Source organism: Amblyomma mixtum, chromosome 7 (genome assembly GCF_055824585.1).
Source record: "Amblyomma mixtum isolate Tamu chromosome 7, ASM5582458v1, whole genome shotgun sequence".
Lineage (NCBI taxonomy): Eukaryota > Metazoa > Arthropoda > Arachnida > Ixodida > Ixodidae > Amblyomma > Amblyomma mixtum.
In genome coordinates, this window is record NC_143018.1 from 126017235 (window position 1) to 126040669 (window position 23435).

General features: G+C 45.8%; 1 protein-coding gene across 3 annotated transcripts in view; it reads left to right on the forward strand.

The window, feature by feature from the left end:
* LOC149337428 (putative ATP-dependent RNA helicase DDX43) overlaps positions 1–21919 on the forward strand; it is a 41128-nt gene extending 19209 nt beyond the window's left edge. Inside the window, exons 7-18 of one of the 3 annotated variants that reach the window (XM_089553437.1) lie at positions 3280–3389; positions 6400–6455; positions 7748–7866; positions 9970–10080; positions 11407–11548; positions 12457–12645; positions 15626–15685; positions 15788–15855; positions 16779–16844; positions 17803–17910; positions 19082–19156; positions 21511–21919. In XM_089553437.1, coding sequence (XP_089409563.1) covers positions 3280–3389; positions 6400–6455; positions 7748–7866; positions 9970–10080; positions 11407–11548; positions 12457–12645; positions 15626–15685; positions 15788–15855; positions 16779–16844; positions 17803–17910; positions 19082–19156; positions 21511–21775 — 1369 coding nt within the window. In that variant the 3' untranslated portion in view covers positions 21776–21919. The remainder of the gene's footprint in view (positions 1–3279; positions 3390–6399; positions 6456–7747; positions 7867–9969; positions 10081–11406; positions 11549–12456; positions 12646–15625; positions 15686–15787; positions 15856–16778; positions 16845–17802; positions 17911–19081; positions 19157–21510) is intronic. The other 2 variants (XM_089553439.1, XM_089553438.1) reach the window with 2 other exon arrangements.
* The last annotated feature ends 1516 nt before the right edge of the window (positions 21920–23435 follow it).

Consider the following 23435-nt stretch of genomic DNA (forward strand, 5'->3'; position numbering starts at 1 on the left):
TTCATCTGGGAAAGCCGAATGCTGTCACTGGTGTTGCTGGCACTAGAGCACTGCATGGGCTGCATTCTCAAGCGTAAGGGCATACCGGGCTCGGGTTCAGAATGCGGCCTGTGCAGCGCTCTCATGGGCAAGTTCAGTGGACGTGCTTGATTCACTTGTGTTGAGAATGTGCGCAGATGTGGGGTGATGTTGCTAGTACAAAGAAATGTTTACTATGTCTTGTACTCTTCTCTTTCCGCCTTTGTTCAGAACTCTGAATTTGTGGCACAAGTTTTTTCTTTCCCCGACAGTTTCTAGGGCTTTGTGTTGGGTTACTTGGTGAATTAAGAGTATTTGCTAGTGCAAAAAGACAGCAGACTGTCTGCGACATTATGCAGACAGGATATGTGGTAGTGTCTAGTCTGCTTGCCCAGCACTCTTCTCACATTTCTCCGTGGGCGCTGTTTTTTGTTTTAGTACCTGTAATCCTGTCATTTGCCATGGGTGTTATGGTGGACTGGTTCAGGTTCATGTAGGTTCATGTCACAGTTTGGCATGAGCCTGGAAGTTCCATTCTTATTTGTGAGTGTAATGCTCAGCACTACGTGATGGGCAGAAAATTTTTTAATCTGATATTGTAGGCACGGCATTTGACTGAAGTGTCCTGGGCTGAAGTTTTTATTTTTTTAATTTAAGGTGTCCTATTTATTCGCTTGCCTGCTCCCATCATCTTATGGTCCTGTCCTGGTCGCAGCAGTTAGGCGCATGTTGGCTCCTCTTGCATCGGCTGCTACAAGATGTGGGTCATTATAAACTAACTGCACAAGCTTTGTCTTGTGTAAGGAGATGATCACATTGACGCGTACCCTGAGAAGCATCCATTCATCTCGGTCACCACCATCATCATCATCAGCCCAACTACAGCACACTGCAGCAGACAGGCCTTTCGCATCACTCTCCAGTTATACCTACCTAGCTCTGGTCTGTGTGGACTCTGGGCACCCTATCCTCACAGACTTCCTTATCTCATCTGACCACCTTGTCCACTACCGGCCCCTGTTGTGGAATGTCTCCAGTATATACCTGGAGGTACCGAAATTTAGAAAACTCCCATTTTTTGGTATGCGTGGGATTTCGTTATATGCATGTTTTGTTGGAAGACTTGAAAGGACAATGCAGAACAGAAACCGAAGTGAAAATTAAGTATTGAGGTAAAAGCCTAGCAAATGATCACAGTAAATTGTCGCTACATGAAGTCATAAACATGCAGAACTCTTCATAGTCGCGCTGAAAACATAACTGTGATAGCAGCTACCACAATCTTCACCGTGGCTCGCAAGATGCCGCTACGTGTGGGGCGGGTAGAGTCTGGGAGTTGGAAGCACCCCCTTTTTCCTATATTACCCTTCTCTTGGTCTGTCCGGAGCCATGCCTCTAGCAAATGGACTCTAGCCCTTCCCTTGTGTCGCTGGCGCTCTCCGCTGTCCCCACTCATGCTGTGCGTCCTGCAGTTTTGCGCTGCTTTTGAACTCGAGCTGTTGTAATTCCACTTGACGTGATGCAGCAAATGCAAAAGCTGTGGAGACTGCTGTGTTTGCCACGGAGAGGCGCCACTTGTGTTGGAATGGCACCTGACTGTGCTTGCTCATTGCGATCACAGATACTCCTTTTATGGCAGTTTGTGTTTTATTATTCTGAAACTTTCTTGTGGGTTGCCCAAATTTAGATTCACGCAGCACTGGCTGATAGATAGCTGTCATAGTAGCGAGTTCGGTGCATCACGTTTAACTGCCGCACATTGCGGAATTGTGAAAGTTTCAAATATTGCAGAATTCACTATGTGGAGGAATGTCACATCCAGGTTTAACTGTATAATCACAAGAAATATAATAAGGGAGTAATTAATCATTGACATCCAACCAAGCGCAGCCATACGGTTACAGAGGAACCTATACAGCTTTCTCAGAAACATCGCTGTGAAAGAAAAATTGGTCCTGGTCCGGGGTTCAAACCCTGGACCACCACTTCACCGGAGCAGTCGCTCTACCAATTGAGCTGACTGGGGTGGCCAGCGTATGGTAGGGCGAGATCGAATTGATCAATAACTCGAAGTAGGAACAGTGTTGACCAAATGTTTAGGGCAGGGGTTCTCAAACTAGGTTCCGCGGAACACAAAGGTTCCGCGGGCTGTCTTCTTGTGTTCCGCGAGAACCCTCACCGGCCCTGACCCGGCAGCTGATATGAGACTGGCTCTGAGTGCTACTGAGCCACGCTTTGACTTGCTCTAAAAAGGGAAGCAGTACCACCCATCACATTAGTATTGGTATTAATCTGTGCAATAAACATTTAACTTTTGCAACTCTCTCTTTGCAAAAATTCACTCGATAACATTGCAGTTAAGTGAAAGCAGGGGGGGGGGGGGGTTCCCTGGAACTTATTGAAGGCTTTTGGGGTTCCTCCAAGCAAAAAAGTTTGAGAACCCCTGGTTTAGGGGAATCCCCCAAGGTGGAGTAGATTTATAATAAGGAAGTAATTGCTCATTGACATCAACCCAAGCGCAGCCATACGGCTACAAAGGAAAGCCCTTTGCAGCCTGTGGGAATCCTGGCTACCCACAAGCCGTATGGCTCCGCTTGGGTGGATTGATTGTTTTCGCTGCATGTTGTTAGAACATGTGGGTGGGCCACCTAGTCTGGTAGTCCACTGGCTGTTGCTGCTGCGCTGGCCCTCCCCACCAGCCAGTGCTGGCGGTCAGGATAATCGCTGAGCAGAATAGCCTCACACTGCTCCTCGACTGCCGCGATGACCAGATCGGTTTGATACGGCGAGCTCAGCTGACGGCAGCATCCAGCGGAGCCCTGGAATAGGGGCAACCGACCGTTGCGGATGGACTCGTCTGACCACATAAAAAAACCTTGTGCTAGAGCCGAATAAAGTTATCCTATCTATCTATCTATCTATCTATCTGAGGGGTTTGAAATGGGGTCAACTAAGGGATTAAATTGGCATACCCACGCCATGTGGTATGTCAATGAGTAAATCTACTCCCTAATTGTAAATATACTCCACCTTGAGGGATTCCCCTAAACATTTGGTCAATAACAAGAAAGCTGCATGTAACGACGGCACATACTGCATGGGTGCCGTTTTTCCTGAAGAAAGAAGGCCTGCAAAATTTTTCTTTATTTGTCTTGGCCATTTCCGAAGTGCTATAGCTTCTGTCTTAAGTGGTACGTCTTGTTTTTGCACCTTGAGCGAAATGTAGAGCTGTTCACATGTGCCTTCTTTTTCCAATTGCAGGCTACAAAACAACAACATAGTTGTGAAGTATCTTGGGCCAGACGGTCATCCACCTCCCGATGTAGCTACGAATCCATTGATGACGTTTGAACAGGCTTTCGCAAACTATCGTAAGCACGTTGCGACCCTTACTTCTTGCATTGATTATGTGATTTGAAGTGTTCGGAAACATGCTCTTGTTTTCAAGAACTGCTATTTGCTTTGTGTGTGAAAGTGCTAGCCACGCATGGTGCGTCAGTTCCTGTAAAGATCGCGTGATTTGGCTCCACTCGCTGCACTAGTACCGTGAGGTTCCATGGTGGAGCCGCGAGTGTACAGCGTCAGTTAAGGCAGCTCAAGTACAGCTTAGCACTGGCTGCTTTTAAGATGAATGGTTGAATGCTGGCCTCGTCGTCTGCTTGCCTTGGCGTCGCCGCCAAATTACAGCCTGTTGCATGCCACTGACGTCAGCGGTCGCCAAAATGCCAAACCACGTGGAGAATGTTCAAGCAGCAAATCGCACTGAAGTGTTGTTGCCCTGAGCCAGTGCCACGAAACCTTCGTTTAACTGAAAGAAAAAAAAGCCTTTGCATGTTTTGCACACAGTTGATTTACGAATATGTGCTGAAATTGCTGCCCACTGGGCTCGACTTGACCCCTTGGGTTTACAATTCATGCCACGGACAGTTACCCACATCCTACTTTCAAGAAAGAACTGCCATGTATCCATTAAGGCTACTGGTATATCTTCTCAGACTTACGCATGGGCGCCGCCTTGTTGCTGGATGCACTGAAGCTGCACTTCCACATCAGAGTGCAAGCCAGCAAAGGACTTGCGCTGCACTAGGTGGCAGTTTTGCAAGACGATAATGAAAGTGCAGTGGGTTGTTCTTCACTGGCAAAACGAATGCAAAAGTACTGCACTCCTTGAACTGGTACAGCTAGTGCAACCGAATCGAAGAGACCTGAAGTTCCACTCCTGGCAGTAACCTCGCTTTTCACCCATTTTTGCCCTACCTGGCCTAACAATGAGAATGATGCTTGCCCTTTAACTTTGGATTGGTACTTTTGGCAGCGACTGTTTGGGAATAGGCTACTCCTTTTTTTTTTCAATAAAAGCAGGTGTTTTCCTTTCAGCATATCTCAACACACAAAGGGGGACCCTGGTCTTTGAAAATATTTTTTTGTTAATGAGGTCGCAAACTATGCAATCTTTACGGGACATGTATTTTTGTGCTGATTCGCCTTCAGCCAATAATTAATTTACAACCGGCTTTTTCTGTCATGCTGTTTCACTTTCGGTTTAAATAGCCGAACGATGGCTATGACGTCAAAGATATATTGTATGTCACGTGAGGCATGGAAAGACGACAGTGTAATCGCTGCTTCATCGTTTTCATTCTCTACAGTGCTGAAGCTAGCTTTCCTCAAGAGCCGGAATGACAAGGGATATGGAAGCAGCGAGTATATTAGTTTTTTTTATGCCTGACGTGACCTCTAAGCACACTTTGATGTCCCAGTCATTGTTCAGCTGTTGAAACCACAACCGAAACAGCACGAAAAAGAAATTTTATACTAAAATACTTAGCCGCTGTAGAAAAATACCACGTGGTAATACATGAATAATAATACCTTATGGGCTATTGCAAACAAGAAGCTTGCACCCAAAAATGCATAAAAACGGATAACCACTACCAAACATCCTAGATTTGAGGCTGCAGACTATTGAGGAGAGACAATCGACCTGTCACGGGAATTGTTAAATAGAGAAACTTCGGGCCTCTATTCGGAACTGGTGTTCTTGCTTAACCTTTAAAACAGCCTTCACTTCTTCTCATGTAATTTCACCTTTTGATGTGTACTTTGTTCATTGCTTTGTGAACTCCTTGTTCCGTGCGGATTATTAGTGACGCTGCTCTGTAACCGCTTAGAAAGGGCTTGCAGCTTTGAGGAGCGAGGTTACTAGAACGCTTGCCAAAGGAAGCAGACGGCGGCTTGACGCATTCGTGGTCCCAGCAGGGTGTTCTTAGCGCTGAAGAAATGTGAGGCTAATGAGAACAACATGGAGGTAGATGTCGAGGGCAGGTGACCTAAAGGGCAGCTTTGCCTTGATTGAGCCTTGTTGCAACCATGAATGGTATGAGTTGATGAGAGATTGCACGGTAAAAAGGTATAGGAGAGGAGGTTGCTAATTGCAAGGGTCATTAGCGAGGGAACCATGTGACATTGCATGAGATGGAGAGACTTGCAGTAGCTGAACATGGAGTGTGAGGCATTCGCAAATTTATGAGAATGGCTTTCTCCTTGGCCAGCACACGCCATCAGCATATGGCTGGTTTGCGAGGCTTCAATGCCACATCGAAGAACTTTACGCATGTTGTGGCAGTCTTAATGTAGGCGTGCAGACCTCCTTTATATGCTCACTTTGGTTTGAGAGTGTGCTTTTGTATGCTGTCAGGCAGACTTGAGGGCACAACTGAAAAGCAGCTTTGCAAAAGGGCTCTTTTGGGGATTATGGTGTATTGGACCTAGTTATGGTGCTCGTCTGTGGTGAAAGGAAGAGAACGGGCGGGAAAGTGCAAGACAGGTCATGGCAGACAAATAGGTAACATTTTGTAGTGTATGTGGTCTGCATATTTGTGGCAGTTGCTTCCTGGCATTTTCATATTCCACCCTGCCTTGTAACATTGTCCATAGTGGGGTGCAGCTGATTTGCACTGACAGCTATAGTGCTTGGCAAGTGGGCATTAATGGAACTTGTTTTAATGGAAAGAGACACATCCGTTTTTCATAGAAGGAAAATCTCGGTCGCTTTATGATGTTTCTATGTTTTGCACCGTTGCAGTGAACATTAATAGCCTGTTATCATTGCCAAGAAAGATAACCCCAAAGAAACCTGAACCTTGGGAACTTTTTGTTCAATAACCTGAGTTGTACTTCAATTTGAACTTAAAATTCAGTGCTTAATTTCAACCCCATCCAGTGTACGAAAAAAAATATATAAAACCTGAAATTCAAAGGCCCTATGTATACATTCTCTTGTATATGTGTTGATTTTGTATGCATCTTCTGAGGAGGCGAGCTGTGTGTCCCTGGCATCATCAGCTGTACTGTGAGTGGGATGATTTTTTTTACTCGCAGCTGAAATCTTGGATGAAATCTACAAGAACAAGTTTGTGAAGCCATCTCCCATACAGGTGAGACTGCGTTGCTTTCGTGTAGCTTGTGCGAAAACAGTAAAGGTGCCTTTGTTCCCTTTGCATTGGAAGCTTTATAATTTAAACTTCTTCATCTAAAGTGATAACTAGCCAAGGTTCTTGCGTCATATACAGTAGAACCTCGATGTTATGTTCTCGGGTGCTACATTTTCCGAGCTGCTACATTTTCACCTGCCAGATCTGCCCAAGCTACCATAGGAAACCATGCAATGCAGGGTAGATGTTACATTGCAGATGTGGCAGCATTCCAGCCTGCTACGTCGCTAATGTCACTTCGCGACGATCCTTCACCATGTGCTGGCATTTTGACAGCCTATGTTTTTCGTGTGGATCAGCGACAGCAGCCAGCCAAAGCGGGACTATTATATCCCATTGGTGGTTGGCTGCCATTGTCTTCGACGGCTTCCGACATGTTGTGCCCCTGTTTACACCGAGTACACTTAGAGGCGGCATGAATCTTGTTGCGATTCTTCTTGCTTCTCCATTACTGCTGTGGAGCCAGCGCTAATAACTAACGTGTGAAAACGAAACCATGCCGCGGCAAACGCCACACGGGCAGGACTGTACGAGCCTGTAGTTTAAAAATGCCGTTTCTAGATTCTAGTAGACGAGGTCTGTGTAAGATTAAAGCTGCTACCACGAAAAGAGCACAGAAGCACGCATGCACGGCGCTTTTGCACCATTAAAAATCGATATGTCATCGTTTCGGTAACCCAGCAGTGCAGCCAAGCCCTGTATTGTGAGGAAGGGTATTTCTGTCTGTATGCATTAGTTATCCACCCTTGCATGTGTTGTACAACATGGATTGATGTGTGTGGCATGTCTGTGTTTAAGGTTCCCTTTTCTGTCCTTGTGTAATAAGTTTCTCTCAGGGTCATAGGCTCATAGAACAAGTAATCGCTATCTGTTATGAACCAGTTTTCCTGTGTAAAGTCCTCCTTCCATATTGTTACCGACGAACTGGTTACTCAATAAGTGGACGAATCGTGAACGAAGAAGTGGCGGTGCGCTGAACGACGACGACGTTGACAGTTGGTAGCTGGGCCCTCGGAGTCTGAGCTGAGTGCTGGCCATCTCAGATCAGCCGCCAGTATAGACTTACCGCCGTAACATCCCCGTAACAATATCTTGAAGTACTTATGCCTGTATGTATCATATACAAGCTAAGTCACGCCTCCTTACAAACTTTCTTGCGCTATTGGAAAGAATTCCGGCTGTGGTTAGCTGCCATGAAGTACTCTCATTACCTTTTCTTTCCCTCTTCTATGCAGAGTCAGGCCTGGCCGATTTTACTGCAAGGGAGAGACCTCATTGGCATTGCGCAGACGGGCACAGGCAAAACCCTGGCATTCCTCTTGCCGGCCATGATCCACATCGACAGCCAGCCCGTGTGAGTCGCAAGTACCAAATGCAGTGCGAAGAGAAAATTGAGCCTTGCACTACCACGTCTGGATACAGGTGCCGGGCTTTTAAAGTGTTCAGCAGGGCTCTCAGTACTAATTCGCCTCGGAAAATCACCAACAGCTTCCATAAGAATCTAAGGAACCCTGCATGCCACTGCTGTAATCTCTTCCTGTCTAACATTCTTGTGGACAGAAGCGTTCAGACGCTTGGCCGTTTAAGAAAGTGCACCAATTCAGTGACAACTGGCTGTGGGATGAAACAGTATGTTGTATACTGTATTTACGTGTGTATAACACGAGGGAGAAGCTTGAGACCTCATAAAAAAAATTGCGAAGCAATCTTGGCATGTTCAGGCCAACTACAGCTGAGGGCTCGGAAAAAATGGCACATACATGCAAAAACACGGAAGCGATGAATGCTTTGATAAGATTTGAGAAGCAACACTTAAGAAATGCATGTGACATCGGGCACAGCAGAGAGTTCACAGTTGAAAAAGCAAAAGTTAATTTGCAGTCTTCGCATTTTTTCAATCAACAGGAAGAAATGGGCTTGGGCAAGGCATGTAATGCGAAGGCAAGATAACCGCTGGTCCTTAAGGGTAACGGAGTGGATTCCAAGAGAAGGCAAGCGTAGCAAGGGGTGGCACAATGTTAGGTGGGCGGATGAGATTAAGAAGCTTGCGGGGATACATACGGTGGTCGCAGCTGGCAAAGCACAGGATTAATTGGAGAGACATGGGAGAGACATTTGCCCTGCAGTGGGCGTAGTCAAGCTTATGATGGTGGTGAACACATCAGTGGACCAGCATGTGAAATGGTTACTGGTGACACAATTTCAGCTTTTTCCTTTTCTGTTTTTCTGCTTGGAGTTGTAGCAGTCCCATTGCTGATAATCTCGTTTCAACAGTGAGATTGTAGATATGCTATATATATATAGGTATTATTATTTTATATTTGTTCTGTTGGGTAGATTTCGTTTCCATTTTCCTAAGACAGACTTTTAACTGGAAACTGGTCCCAGATAAATCTTTTTTATTAATCAAGTCACAATTCTGAAATCTTCGGGTAGCATGTATATTTGTGTGCCGACTCTAAATGTATTTCGATTTCATGTAAAATACGAGCTTGTGCTTTTAAATGTTATGCAAGTTTTTTGTAGAGAAAATTTAAGAATTTTTTTTGCAGGAAACTGCTGAAGTGCATGTGACATTGTGTTGGCATCAGAGAATATAATAAGGGTAAAATTGTCATCCTGCTTGCCGTAGAAGTTGAGTTACGAGGTTTTGAAGTTGCTGCTTCAGATATGGAAAGAAAAGTTTGCATTCTTGGTTCTGGAGTGGCAAGCAGTATATTACGCGTTTAGGCTATATCGCATTATTTTACGATTTTTTTCACCTGTTCAATGTAATGAGGTTAGACTGTAGATACTTGTGTTTGGAACTTGTTTTCTTTTTTAGGTCGTCGCCTGTTTTGGTGTTTTTCTGTGCATGGCTGCTGTATTTGGTACCAAGCAGCTTCACTTGGATGTTTATGTAAGCGGTCCCTTAAATATAAGTGCATGTCTGAAGCTCTTATAATAAGGGAGTAATTACTCATTGACATCCACCCAAGCGCAGCCATACGGCTACAAAGGAAAGCTGTAAATCTTTCTCAGAAACTTCGCAGATAAATAAAAATTCTTCCTGGTCTAGGGTTCGAACCCGGGACCACCGCTTCACCGGAGCAGTCGGTCTACCAATTGAGCTAACTTGGACGGCAAGCTTATGGTAGGGCGAGAGCGAATTGATCGATTACTCGAAGTGTGAACAGTGGTGGCCAAGTATTGAGGGGAATCCCACAAGGTGGACTAGATTTGTAATACGGGAGTAATTACTCATTAACATCCACCCAAGCGCAGCCTTAGGGCTACAAAAGAAAGCTATACATCTTTCTCAGAAACTTCGCAGTTAAAGAAACATTCGCCCTGGTCCGGAGTTCGAACCCGGGACCACCGCTTCAGCTCTTGCGTGTGCCTTGTTCACGTACTGTTAGCTAGTGCACAGAAGGCATTCGTCTTGTGGTCCAAGTTTGCGGTGCTCATCCGTGTGCAGGCCGAGGGAGGAGAGGACGGGGCCGTCGTGCCTGGTGCTCGCGCCGACTCGCGAGCTCGCCCAGCAGATTGAGCGCGAGGCCAAGAAGTACCACTACCGAGGGATCAAGTGGTGCGTTTCCGTGGCTGACTTTTTTATTTGGTTTTTGTTTTTAACCTTTGCTGTTGTTTTTCTCCCAGTTCTGAATGAAGCCGCACGATTTTTGAGTGCGTTTGGCTCTTCTAATTCCACTGAGTGACAGAGGTACCAGTGCGGTGATCCAGTGGCTTCAGCATTTGGCCGCTGAGCCCTAGAGTCGCGGGGTCGACATGTGGCCGGCCACATCTCAATGGAGATGAAATTCAAAAACACCCATGTTCTGCGTGATGTCGTCGACGCACGTTAAAGACCCGTAAGCGGTCAGAATTTGTCTCCCCTCCCCACTATGGTGCCTCTTATGGTCCATGTCTAGGTTTGAGATATTAAACCTCGCATTAAACCTGCTCGAAGGACCCTCCATACTAGGGAGCACTCCTTACAGCCTCTTTTCGTTAAAACAAAGTCATTTAAGCACAGTTTCTTCTCTCAAACAATAACAGATTGGAACGCACTCCCTGAATCGATTTTTAACTCTCCTGACGTAGAACAGGCGCTAAAAACATTTTTGCTTGAGTAAAAAGGAAGTGACTCTCTTGTATTCAATCTTAAGCATGTATTTCTCTTTGTCGTTGCTACGTTCATCTTTTAAGTTCCATTTTTGCTGTGTGTGACATGAAATGTTTTCACGTGGTGTTGTAATTTGTGTTTTCTTATGCCCCTCTTGCTTGGGCCAACGCTGGCCTGCAGTATTTTGAAGTAAATAAATAAATAAAAATTACGCTGCCACTGAGGCACGAGGGTGTTCTCAGCTTGGAGTTCATGGGCAAGCTGCCTGACTTGAAGCAAGTTCACTACACGTAGCTTTTCTCTTTCCTTTTCTTTTTTCTTTGCAGCTGCCAAATAGGGGTTGATCTTCTGTTGCCCGAATACGATCTTTCATGCTCACTGCACCCTGTAACATTGCAGTTTCACTCATATTTTTATCTAGACGTCTATTGCACATCCAAAGATGCCTTCGATATAATGGTAGAATGCTGAGCATGACATTACCAAAATTCATCAACATTGCAGGCGTTCAGCGGAGACATGGGGCTTTGGTGTCAAAGTACTTTTTTTGGTATCTGGACTTAAAAGTTTCTGCGAACAGTTCAGCATGGGCATTTGGGAGCAACACTTTGTGCCACTGAAGTCATGGCGGTCTCTCACTAATCCAAACTTAATGTCCCGTCTGATTTTTTCGAACTGTAGTTTTGTGCTTCGTAGCTGTGCACGACGAGAGAAAGAAGATTTGTGTGCGCATTGCGCATAGTAGCTGCAATGAAAAGCTGTCTTATGACATGGGTGGCATTGTTCTTGCAGTGTATGCGTCTATGGAGGTGGCAGTCGGCGGGAGCAGATCCAGACGGTCAACCTTGGTGTGGAGATTGTCATTGCCACACCGGGCCGCCTCAATGATTTGGTCATGAACAAAATCATCGACCTCAATTACGTCACGTTCTTGGTTAGTTCCATGGCATTTCAAGCTGACGTTCACGTGTGCACACTGTGGCTAGGTCGTTGTGTGTGGACAGTCTAGGAATTGGTCCCCCCATAAAGCAAGCACCTCCTCTTAATTTAAACTCTGATACATTCAGTCACGGTTTCAGTAACCTAGAAATTTGAATTGGTGAGTTTCCACTGTGCAAACAAAATGTAGTGGTATGGCTGCTGGCGGCCGTTTCTTTGGTTAGCGTGGTTCTCGGCTTAAAAATTTAGCAGTAGATTGGGGTGCTTCTATATTTCAGTTGTGACTATATATTTCAGTTTCGATTATAGATTGGCTCTGTGGGCTGCACTATGAAGTTTAACGACAACAAAAAATAAGCATGCCCATAATCCTTATTCACAGCCATGCGGCCACAGCTCGCTCACTGCTTGCTGTGGATACCACACAATTAGCAATCGTGACTTCGGCAATGTGCGAGCTAGCCACGCACCGCAGCTCACTACTTGCACTGCGTACAGCACGATTAGCGATTGCGGCGTTGGTGGCGTACAGCAGGCGCTTTGTGCTGTAGTATCGCGGGAAACAGTTCAGGACATCCGAAATTCCGGACAGCCAGAAAATTTTGCAAATTTGTATCATCCCAAATTTTGTATCACAAAGATTAGACTGATTTGCGCAAGTACACATCAATGGAGTCCAAAGAATCTGTCGGCTTCTGCACCTTCTATGAGGTGCCTGTGATTCCTCAGTAAAGTCTGAAATATTGTGCATATCCAAATGACCAAGTCCGAAAAATTGGTTTGCTGCTGTAGTACTGCTCATGAGGGACCGTCGAAATTATCTATAGTGCATAAGACGCCGTACCTATATACTGCGGGCACTGATGGCTTTCATTTGCATGTGTGTGATGCGGCTGCTGCCAGGTTCTGGATGAAGCCGATCGCATGCTGGATATGGGATTTGAGCCGCAGATCAAGAAAGTTCTGCTGGACATCCGGCCGGACCGGCAGACAGTCATGACTAGTGCCACCTGGCCTGTAGGCGTGCGTCGGCTCGGCCAGCAGCATATGACGAACCCGTTCCAGGTTTTCATTGGCTCGCTGGACCTGGCGGTGAGTTATCGCAGCAGCCGTGATCTGTGGCCATACCATGTGCATTTATGTGAGGGCTTGTGCATCCCAGCTTGGCCGCTGGTAATTTTAAAAGAACAGACAAGAGAATTACATTTCACATGTATCATTTAGCCCACATGGCACCTGTCTCTGCGTTGTTTACTTTTCTTGTATGCTAGGTGTTCGGACCAAAAAGAGAAAACATCAATTTCTCTATTCCCACCATTCCGTCCTGTGGAAAATCCCAAGTGGAGTGCATCGTATACTATCGATGCATTTCCTTGTGACAAAGGGCCTCTTGCTCAATGTTTCTAGGCCTGGTGTGCTTTGCTTTGATAGGTAAAGGTGCTTTGAACCAATAATCACTTATAATTGCTTTGATAGGGAAAGGTGCTTTGAACCAATAATCACTTATAATACGAGGCCTAATCCTGTTGCCAGTTTACTGTCACTTGCATTAAAATGGAGGCATGATTGATCTCCGCAATGCCCTCGGCAGCAAAGTGAGCATAAGAGCGCGCCAAATGAGAGCCGCCTCATACTGACCAACGACATTGTAGGCCAGCCATTCCTTCAGTGGAATCCCGAATCCTAGTTCTTACATGTGCATGTCTCCGACTTAATGTTCGCACAAAATAACTTTGGGTGGTTTGACTTCAGGCGATGAAGTGCTCCACCAGTCTCCTTCACACAGAACAGTTCGTGCTGGTCATCATACAATGTGCAGTGTGTGTAATTTTGTGTCATGTAATCAAGACTTCTAATGTGTTCTCCCTCTGAAAGGTTTGATGCACCTGCACTGATTCGTTGTAAAATGCTAGTTGCTCATAAAGCAGCGAAGTGTAATTAGCGCTGTAGGAGGAGAATATGAGCGGAAAAGTGTCGGCTCTGGGTCACTGCTGTACCCTGTCAGAATTGCAAAACGTAATTAGCGCTGTAGGTAGAGAATATGAGCGGAAGAGTGTCGGCTGTGGGTAACTGCTGCACCCTGTCAGAATTGCAAAAAAAAAGACTGCCTTACATGTGCATGTGCGGTACTTGCCTGGAGCTCTACAAGTCTCCCCGTCTCTGTGCGAGATGAGGAAAGTGAATAGTTTTAATCACACAGTACCGTATTTTCCGGTGTATTAGACATACCCATGTATAACACGCACCTGCCATATATGCAGGCTGTCATCGAAAAAGTTAGTATATAAGGCGCGCCGGAGACGCACCCCAATTTACCCAGTTAGGCTAGTGAGGCTTAAACATGCTTGTGGTGCCATCGCGAAATGCACCTCACCTGTGAGAAGTTCTTCAGCGACGCTAAGTGATCGAAAAAGGCAACAATCACACCATACTTGCCCACGTTTTAGCAAAAAAGAAAAAAAACCAAAGAACTCTCCTTATGTCAATAACAACATTTTATTTTTACTTAAAACCTTCGAAGTCTTCATCTTCGGTTGCGCTATCAAAAAGGTCGCATATTTCTGCAGGCAAGGCGGCTGAAACATTCTCTTCGCACTAAGTACACGGAGCAAACAAAGTTGCAAAGTGTGGCTTAAAAAAAACGGCGGCTTGTCTTGGCTGGTCTTGATAATGGCGAGGAGCACGATTGTTGCCATCTTTTGGCATTTAACGTAACTTTTGCTTGGGGCCTCCGAAACGGCCGTGCGTTTATGGTCCCGGAAGTCGTCATCCCCGCCGTTTCAAAATAAGGTTCACCTAAAAAAATTGCGCATGGCAGTCCCCGTAATGCAGTATTAACCGTGTTACAAACGCGTTATTGGTAGTGATATTTTTTCGGTGAAAGAAGCTTGAGCATGAACGTGAGTAATTTTCTGAACTAAAAAAAATGAAAAATTCGCTTATAAGACGCACCCTTGTATAGGACGCACTAGCAAGCTTTTTAGAAAAAAATAGGCGCGTCTTATACACCGGAACATACGGTACTTTTTCATCGCCATATGATAATGGTAACACAGTCACCATCTTCATTGGGCCCAGTGCCAGCTCTCGGCTCTCTCCACCAAATTTCCCAACCTCACATGCCCACCTTACTTTGCTACCCTCTGCTATGTTTACCCTGTGAAACTATGTCGGGCAGGAGCTCAGTCAAACAGCCGTGAACACTTGTGCTGCTTAGTTTTTTTTTCAGATACAACCTACGTAAAGGTGGACAGTGTACGTGGCTGTTTCTTATCAGTGCACTGAACAAACTCCATAGGGTTTTAATTCAAAAACATTACTGGTCCCTTTACAAGAGAAGCAGGTGGCATGTGTGTACTTGCAGATGTTACAGAAAATCCCAACGATGGCGAGAGAAAAAAGGCGATGTCATCAAACAGCCATGTGATGCATACAGCAAGCCATGTATCACCACTTCAGACAATCGTATAGTACTTGTCGTTCGTCTACGTATTGTCACCGCTGGTGGGCCTCCATGTCGCGCTCGTTTTCCCGAGACAACGTTCATACCAAAGTTGTGACACAACCGTTTGTTGAACAGTTTCCTGGGCGGTGTCATATGATTTCTCGTCGCATATATCTTACATGTGCTAGTCAAGATGGAGGCTAGCTTGCGACAGGGATTCGAACTGGCGACACATGCACCTTTCCGGACTTCCATATCAAAATTGTGATGCAAGTGTTCATCACAGGGCATTCCCCGGGTGGTGCCATTGATGTTTGTGCATTTGTGGGGGGGGGGGGGAGGGGGGTCAATGCACTGAGGGACAGTAATGCTTTAGCATTCCCACACGTAAGCAGTTTTAAATTAAAAAAAACAGTGATAGTCTTTAGAGCTCGCAGTTCATGGATGCAGCACAGTTACCATTCATTGCATATGGTGCGAAATGGGAGACAGTTGCACGAAGGGTGCTGGACGGTATCGAATTTTTCCACAACAGTAGTGTGGCAGATTACATTGCCATGTTTCTTTTTTCGTACCCTTGGTTGCGTACTGCTTTTGCATTGAATGTACACATTTTTATTTTTCCAGGCTGTGCACACTGTCACGCAGACGATCATCATGTGTGACGAAACCGAAAAGCGTGCGCAGGTAAAGTGGCGTGCCCTTTGCTGGGTGCATTTTGCTTGGCTTCTTGGTGGAAATGTGATTTTACCGAATGAAGTTTTCTCTATTTTTGTTTGCTTCTCACAGCTTAAAGCCTTCCTGGACTCCATGCAGCCAGAAGACAAGGTGATTGTGTTCCTCGACAGAAAGGCCATGTGAGTGCCATGGCCATTTCCTTTTCTGCCAGTCGTTGAGAAATCCGAACGTGTCCGTCAGATGGCACCCTGCATTTGCTGCCGTTGCTTTCATACCAGCGGTCTAACATTTTTTTGTGCCTCTGTAGTGGTTGCATAAAGTGCTGAGGAGTAAGCCTCCATCGCTTTTGGCTAACATGCATACAAAAAACAAAAAGCATACTGATGCATGGTCCCTCAGAAAATCCACGAACTGAATTAGCAGTGAATTAGCAAAAAAGTGACAAATGTGGCCACATTCTTTCAGAAAATCAGGCTAGCACAATCCCATGTAGGAAGGCACCTCCTAACGAGACTTGGCCACCGAGACACAATAAGAGAGATCAAGAATTCGACTGACATAAAACAAAAGATTAGGGAAGCGTTCGTGGTCAGCCCTATACCAAAAAATTCAGGGGGGCACTTTGTTGACCTAAAGTGCGGTAAGGCGAAAGCCTTAAGCCCGGTGTTGCTGCTTGTGTAACTGATGTGTGGTTTAAGACGTTAAGCTTCGCCCCTAAAAGTGATACGCGACAACGCCTTGCAACGCTGCCAGGGTGTCCACAGAACGTCATCGCCGGTTCGGTTCTACGCCTTGCTCGTCGGTAAATTGGTTTTTGAAGAAAGAAAATGTATCTGTCTCTCATATCTCGGTGGACACAACCTCGCCGCAACGGGAAGGGAGGAAGATGGGAGTGAACGAAGACGCCGCATTCACTAGACGCGCCTTTAAACCCCTTAAACCAAATGTTTTCTAGGTGATGAAGGCTTCTCGTTTCCGTTGAAGGCAGTGTCCGTCAGAATGCAAATATCTGTTGAGAGAGGCCAAATTCAATTTGCCATCATTCTCTTATAAGCCTAGTGCCTAGCTGAGCGTAGTAAATTTTGGGCTTGTGTCCGTGCAGGGTGGACCACTTGTCGAGTGACTTTATCCTGGCAGGAGTCAATTGTGATTCCATACATGGGGGAAGGTGAGGTGCACACAAGTCTCTAAGGCCTCGTTTTTTTTTTTCAATGTGTTGTCGTGAGGTCTGTTGCGTTTTACCTATGTGCTCTGTTCGTAGCCATGTGTACAGGTTTCGTTTATCCAAACCAAACCAAACCATGTGTACAGCCTTATATTTTATCATTTGCCACCTGGAGAAAGTTGGCTGATGTATGGCAGTTTAGACACTAGGCTGTCGTTTTTTCAGATCCGCCGTTTTTGGCCATATGGCTGCGCTGTGGTGGATGTTAAGAAGTAATTACTCCCTTTCTATCCCTTTCTAATCACTCCTATTTGGATATTCGGGACTCGAGACGGCATGCATAATAGGCGCACCCTGAAATTGGCACACACGATTGTAAACCGATGCCTTCTCGTCCCCCCCACCCCAATCTTAGGTGAAAAAAAAACAACAAAAACACGCACATTCCACTACACAAGCTTATTTTAAACGTTTCTACTGTTGCGGACCCGCAGCATATACGTCGACATCGCGTGGAACAGCTGCGCATTCCGAATTCCGCACACAGCTGCCAGGGGCTTTCACATTACACATCTGTTTGGAAAACTTCATCTCCAGCTGGGAAGTCCTGACTCAGGCGCACCACAGCTGCAACCGCCGCACTTCTTGGCCACGTCGTATTTCTGGCCCGCCGCACGCTTGTCCTGTTCAAGAGCAAACTCCCAGTCGTGTAGCTATTCAGGTGCTTGCACATCGTGCTAACAATGGCAATGCTTGGCGGCAGCATACTAAAGTCACAACTAAGGTGAACTAACAGGCTGCCACAACACCCGTGCCTTTGACAGCCACAAAAAACTGGAGCTAGCTCAGGTCCTGAGCAAGCCTGCTTGTCTCTTTTCCAGTTTACCTTGCTGCGACAGTACAATCATCGCTGCCAGAAAGTGCTCTCACACTCATTTTATGTGCGCACATGACCTTGCAGGGAACAGTGCGACCGGGAGCAAGCTCTCGAAGACTTCCGTGACGGGAGAGTGCGGATACTGATTGCCACTGATGTTGCAGCGCGAGGGTTGGACATCAAGGATGTGACGTGAGTGAGCTTGATAGTCTAGCACCATGAGTGCAGTCATTTTATTTTGGAGATCCTTTTTGCTGCTAAATGCCGCAACATGAAGTGTTACCGTGAGAGAGTTGTTGCACCAAAGCCTATTCAATCGCTAATCAGTAGCCCATAGGAATTGCAGAAATCACCATCAGAACTTGGCTACATGAAGGAAGAGAAAGCTCATGTAGCTCACGCATATATTTTAAGCATGAAATGCTTTTAGCTCCCGTTGTCGGCAGTGTGGTGACGTCACGCCGAGACCGAGAGCCATCATCCGGGCACTGAAATCCACTCATCCGGGCACTGAATTCCAGTCATCCGGGCACTGAAATCCACTCATCCGGGCACTGAATTCCAGTCATCCGGGCTCTGAAACGAGAACATCCAGGCACCGTACGAGACTTAACGAGATTTAACGAGACTCTCTAAGCCCTCCTACGCGACCGGCATGCAAGCGCCGGTTGGTCTCCAAATGAGACAAAAAATAACTGCTGCCAGTGCCTTCTCAATGTTTATCAAGATATCAGTGGAGCTGTGGGTTTGATAATGCACGGAATTATAATTTCCGATTTCTAATAACGCGTGCAAACAGCACATAAATGCCACGTTACACTTCGTTGTCATACGTGATCCGGGGGAGAAGCGCTGCGTTCAAAGGGCAAGGCATCGCGCCGAACGGGTGGTGGCGTTCCTCCCTTCCTGTACAGTGCGGTTCGGGTGTCCACCGAGATGGCAGAGAATTACTGCGCCATTTCCTTTCCTCAAAAAACCTTGCGTTCAAATGGCAAGACATTGCGTTGAACGGGTGGTGGCGTTCCTTCCTTCCTGTACGGTGCGGTTCGGGTGTCCACCGAGATGACATTAGGCCCGTAAACATTTCATGCTTACTCTACTCTCGGTTACGGGAGAGGCAGAGATTTTTTTGTTAGTAGTGAGCAGGAAAACTTCGAAAATTTAACAGTAACAGTAACCCCGGAGCTATGTTTCACTAAGCACATAGGATATTCTTTGCTGCACTTCAGGCCTGAAAGTGAAGAGCTTTGCCTTTCGCTGTGTGGCTGGCGTAATCTGTTGTAACAGCACTTTGTTGCCCACATTGTTAAGTTTGTGATGTGGCTGATGGCGTGACTTAACCCTCTCTTTATATTGACTGCAGGCACATATTCAATTACGATTTTCCTCGAAACGTCGAAGAATACGTTCATCGAGTGGGCCGCACGGGCCGAGCAGGGTAAGAATCTTCCTTTTATTTTTTTTTCTCCGATGTGTCGTGTGCTGTCTTTGGTCGCCTGTCAGGGACCATGCAGTAGTCTTGTATCTGTAACAAGTCAAGCACACTTATTGGGGGTCCGTGTCGACTTGAGCGAGTGCTGCAAGTTGCGGCAGTTGACTTATATATGCTGCGACATTCAGTATGATTTAATTACCTTAAGTGAGCTCTGCAAAATAATTTGAAAAAATCTGCGAGACATTTTTTTTTTGACACCTCATTATAGAAATTTCCTGCTCCAAAAAAGCTTTCAAGATTTCGTACAATGTCTAAAATGTTGTGCTCCTTAATGCACAAGGAGTTTTGTGGGCCTTTCTCAAGGTCCATATCTGCAGCATAAGGTATTTGCAAAGAGCGAAATGCCTTCATCGTTTTTCGGGCTTACATTTCCCTGACGTGATTTCCAGAACGTTGAAAGTCGCGCCTCACTGTGATGTTAGGGATGTGTGTTCCTGTGACACTTTCTGCATGGCTCATTGAAATTGGGAAGAGTTATGGCTGACCAGGGGCTAAGTTCACAAAGCTAACAGCAGCTTCTGACTGCTCAATGCTGGTCCTGGCCATTTTATTAATCGCTATTACGACTAGCCAGCCTGGAGACAATGGCTAATGACTTGTCTAAAGCTTTGGATGACTTCGTGATTTGAACGTTTTGTTTTTTCTGTTTCCCGCTTGCTTTCACTCGTAGGGTTGCTTTGTGACTATGGTTGCGTTTCAACAAAGCCGAACAATGGCTGCTGCCAGGTAAAACTGTCGTAGGAGTAGATAAGCACTTTTCATTTCAAGGCAAGCACTTAAAGGTGCTGCTACTTCAGCAGATCTTTCTTGTTGAATGAGATACCAGGCCATTGAGTGGAGCGGATACATTGAAATTCCAGCTGCCAGTTTTGTTCTTGAAGGGCTGGAAGGTCACTTCTAATCGTGGAATGTTATCTAAAAGGATCAAACATGCCCCAAGTTCTTCCTTAGAGGGCAGATGAAGTTTTAGAATTCTACGAGTTTAAAAGGACCGAGTTTCTGAAGCATGCAGGTAAAGCCTGCAAAATAGTTTTGCGCTAGCATTTGCAGTGGTGGCGTTATCGCCGAATAAAGCGGCAGAGGCTTGCAGACTTGTATGCAGTGCATAGTGTTGGGCAGAGGCCCCGATAATGATGTCCTGTACAGCGGTGCTACGTTTCCAGTGCAGAAATAATTGTTTGATAGAAAACCAGCGCCGTTGAAGGTGAAGCTCACGAAGCATTGTTTGCTAGCATTGGACGATGCACAAAGCATGCAGGCGAAGGCAGCGGACGTCTGAAATTTCGGTGGCAGAGAGGCCATTACAAGTTTCCCCGCATTCTGCTACACAGTGAGGAGAAGCCCGAACATCGTTGCAGATATAATTGACCATTACGTCACAATTTTAAATGCTAGCATAAAAATACTTTGCCCGCTTTACATAGAAGCTTCATAGATTCGATTTCTTCAGTAGCATCAAATTCTCAAAAAACCATTTCAGAAGCAGTTTCGGCCCCTCTTCCCGTGACTAGCGCATTAAGAGCAATAAAGACGTCATTGTATCAAATCTGGTGGCTGGCGACACCTACATCTTTTCCATTCCAAGTATTAGCTAGTCATTTTTCCTCTCTTTTAAGGAAGAGGAGGCCGCCGTGGTGGCTCAGTGGTTGTGGTGCTCGGCTGCTAACCCAAAAGACATGAGTTCCATCCAGGCCGCGGCGGTCGAATTTCGATGGAGGCGAAATGCTAGAGGCCTGTGTACTGCGCTATGTCAGTGCACGTTAAAGAATCTCATGTGGTCGAAATTTCCAGAGCTCTTCACTCTGACGCCTATCTTAGCCTGAGTCGCTTTGGAACGTTGAACCCCATAAACCAACCAAACTAGCCCGGCACCGGAATTCTAGAGCTTATAATTTTTTTCATGTTATTTGTCTCTCGTTTAGGCAACAAGAAAAGTTTTGATAAACTACTTTTTTTATCGTGAGGTCATTCTGTGCAGCTGTCCTAAATGAGGCCCGAGCTTCCCTGCTTCTCTGCACTGTTTCCGCCTGTACTATCCAACTTCGTAGGATGGCTTAAAAGTCTCTGTGGAGACTTTCCGCCAATAAAAGGATGATTCTGAATTCTGAAGTGAAATAAACATATTAGATCAAAATATATTTTGATCCGTTCAAATTTCTGAAGTTGTGGCATATATGGGTTAAAGTACTCTGTGTACTTCAAGTGTTTTGTATTGATTTTTTTCCTGCTGTTGATGGCAGGCATCAGCTGGTGCAGTTACTGAGGTGAAATGCTTGCTTCCTTTGCTCTTCGTGCAGCCGCCGTGGTGAGTCCATTGCACTGGTTACTCGTGAAAACTGGAGGCAGGCTCGCGAGCTAATCAGCATCCTCGAAGAGGCCAACCAGGAAGTTCCTCGAGAACTGTATTCAATGGCTGAACGATTCGATGCCTGGAAGAAGCGACGTGATGACGAGGAGCGTGCCTTTGGCTCCGAACGTGGCAGCCGAGGTGGCGGTTTCCGAAGATGTGGCGGCGGCGACGGCGGCGGTTGGGGTGGGGGAGACAACCGTAGCCGGTGGTGAAGGGATTGCCTTTGAGCGGTGCCCTGTTTATTGTCATAAGCCTCACACGGACGATCACGAATCTGATTAAATTATAGTGTCTCATTGGGGTCAAGAGTGCAGTATCGTGCAAATTCGATTTTGATTAAACTGTGTTGTCAATTCTTTTTACTTTGTGATCATGGTGCCCAGAGCTGATTTTGTAGAGTTGAAATGCCTGTTTTTTTATATACGTCTAATCGAAGGAGTGCTTCAACAGTTTAGCTGCTGGCAACTTCTTCTCATTGTGTAGCGTGACGTGCAGTTTTGAACTTATGAGGGTTGCAGATGTTTGCTTTGGTTTGAGCTAAATTCAGTGATTGCACCAATAGTTCACTTCAATTTTTTAATTCCTGCCTTTGATTGAGGCTTAGCAAAGTATGTCCGACTGTCCATCACCATATTGCGAGCTGTAAATATAAAGCACATATTTCTGCACCTTTTGTGATAACCATGTGTGTGCATTTGATTCTTGACTTGAAAGGAGCTCCACCCAGACTTCAGTCTGTTTGCCCTTCACTATGGTGAGCTAGGTACCATAGTCAAGGGCAGACACCCGGTCCTCAGCAGATGAAAATACAATGATGCATTGATGCGCAGTTTTTTCACATGTATCAACAGGTTATACCTAGGCACCACCACCTCGCTGCCTGCTAGAATGCACCGTTTGTTTACTATCGTCACCCGCTTAATTAAGGCAGTTGGTAGGTTAAGTGTATTTATCAAACGCATATAGGGCACTGATGCAAAATTGTACATGGGTGTCACAAACAAGTATAATACTCTCGCTACAGCTACGATAAGCAACAGTTGCATCGCTGCAAACAACATGCAGATCACGATTCCCTGCCCTCTAGCTCGAACCAGCGCGACAGCCCAATAATATGTCAGCCTGGTTTTTAGAAGTGAACTTCCACATGCGTTTTTATCTGCTGGCTGTCTTAGTTCAGTTTCATTTTTTAATAACAATAGCTATTCTGCATGCACAACTCCAGGTGTACTACCGTTTGTATGTTAAATGCTGCTAAATAAGCTGTTCATGCTGTAAAAAACTCCGAGGTGGATTCTGAGCAACTTTTGACCGCACGGAATGGCCACATTAAAAACGGTAAAGTCAGTGATTCATTCGTCGAAAATAATGGCGGGAACCAAAATACGAGACGCGTTCTGAAATAAACACTGAAGAGTGTCCGCCGCATTCTCAAAAATAAAAAAAAACAATCCTAGTTATACCTGTTCACTTCTGTAATGAACCAACGTTACTTGATTACCTGAGCAGTTTGCAAACTCCGCTGCAGTTCGGCGGCCAAACGTGGCCCCATTCGGCTCCCTTTCGTGAGGTGGCGCTTTCGACGCTGTTGGCCCGCTGCGGTCGGTCTCTCGACACACGAACTATCGCTATGAGGCGATCGCACCCTGTTTCACACCATTTTGCTACGAGACTCAGGAGAAAAGAAGAACGGCAACCCTAGTCAGTAAGGCGCTCATCGCCATAAACCACGACAGGATAGCCGACACCGACGCAGAACACGTGATAGTAAAAATGCCAAAGAAGAAAACAAAGAGGGGCAGCATCTTCATTGTGAATGCATACAGCCCTCCAAAACAGAGGAAAGCAAAATTCCACGAACTTTTCCATGGC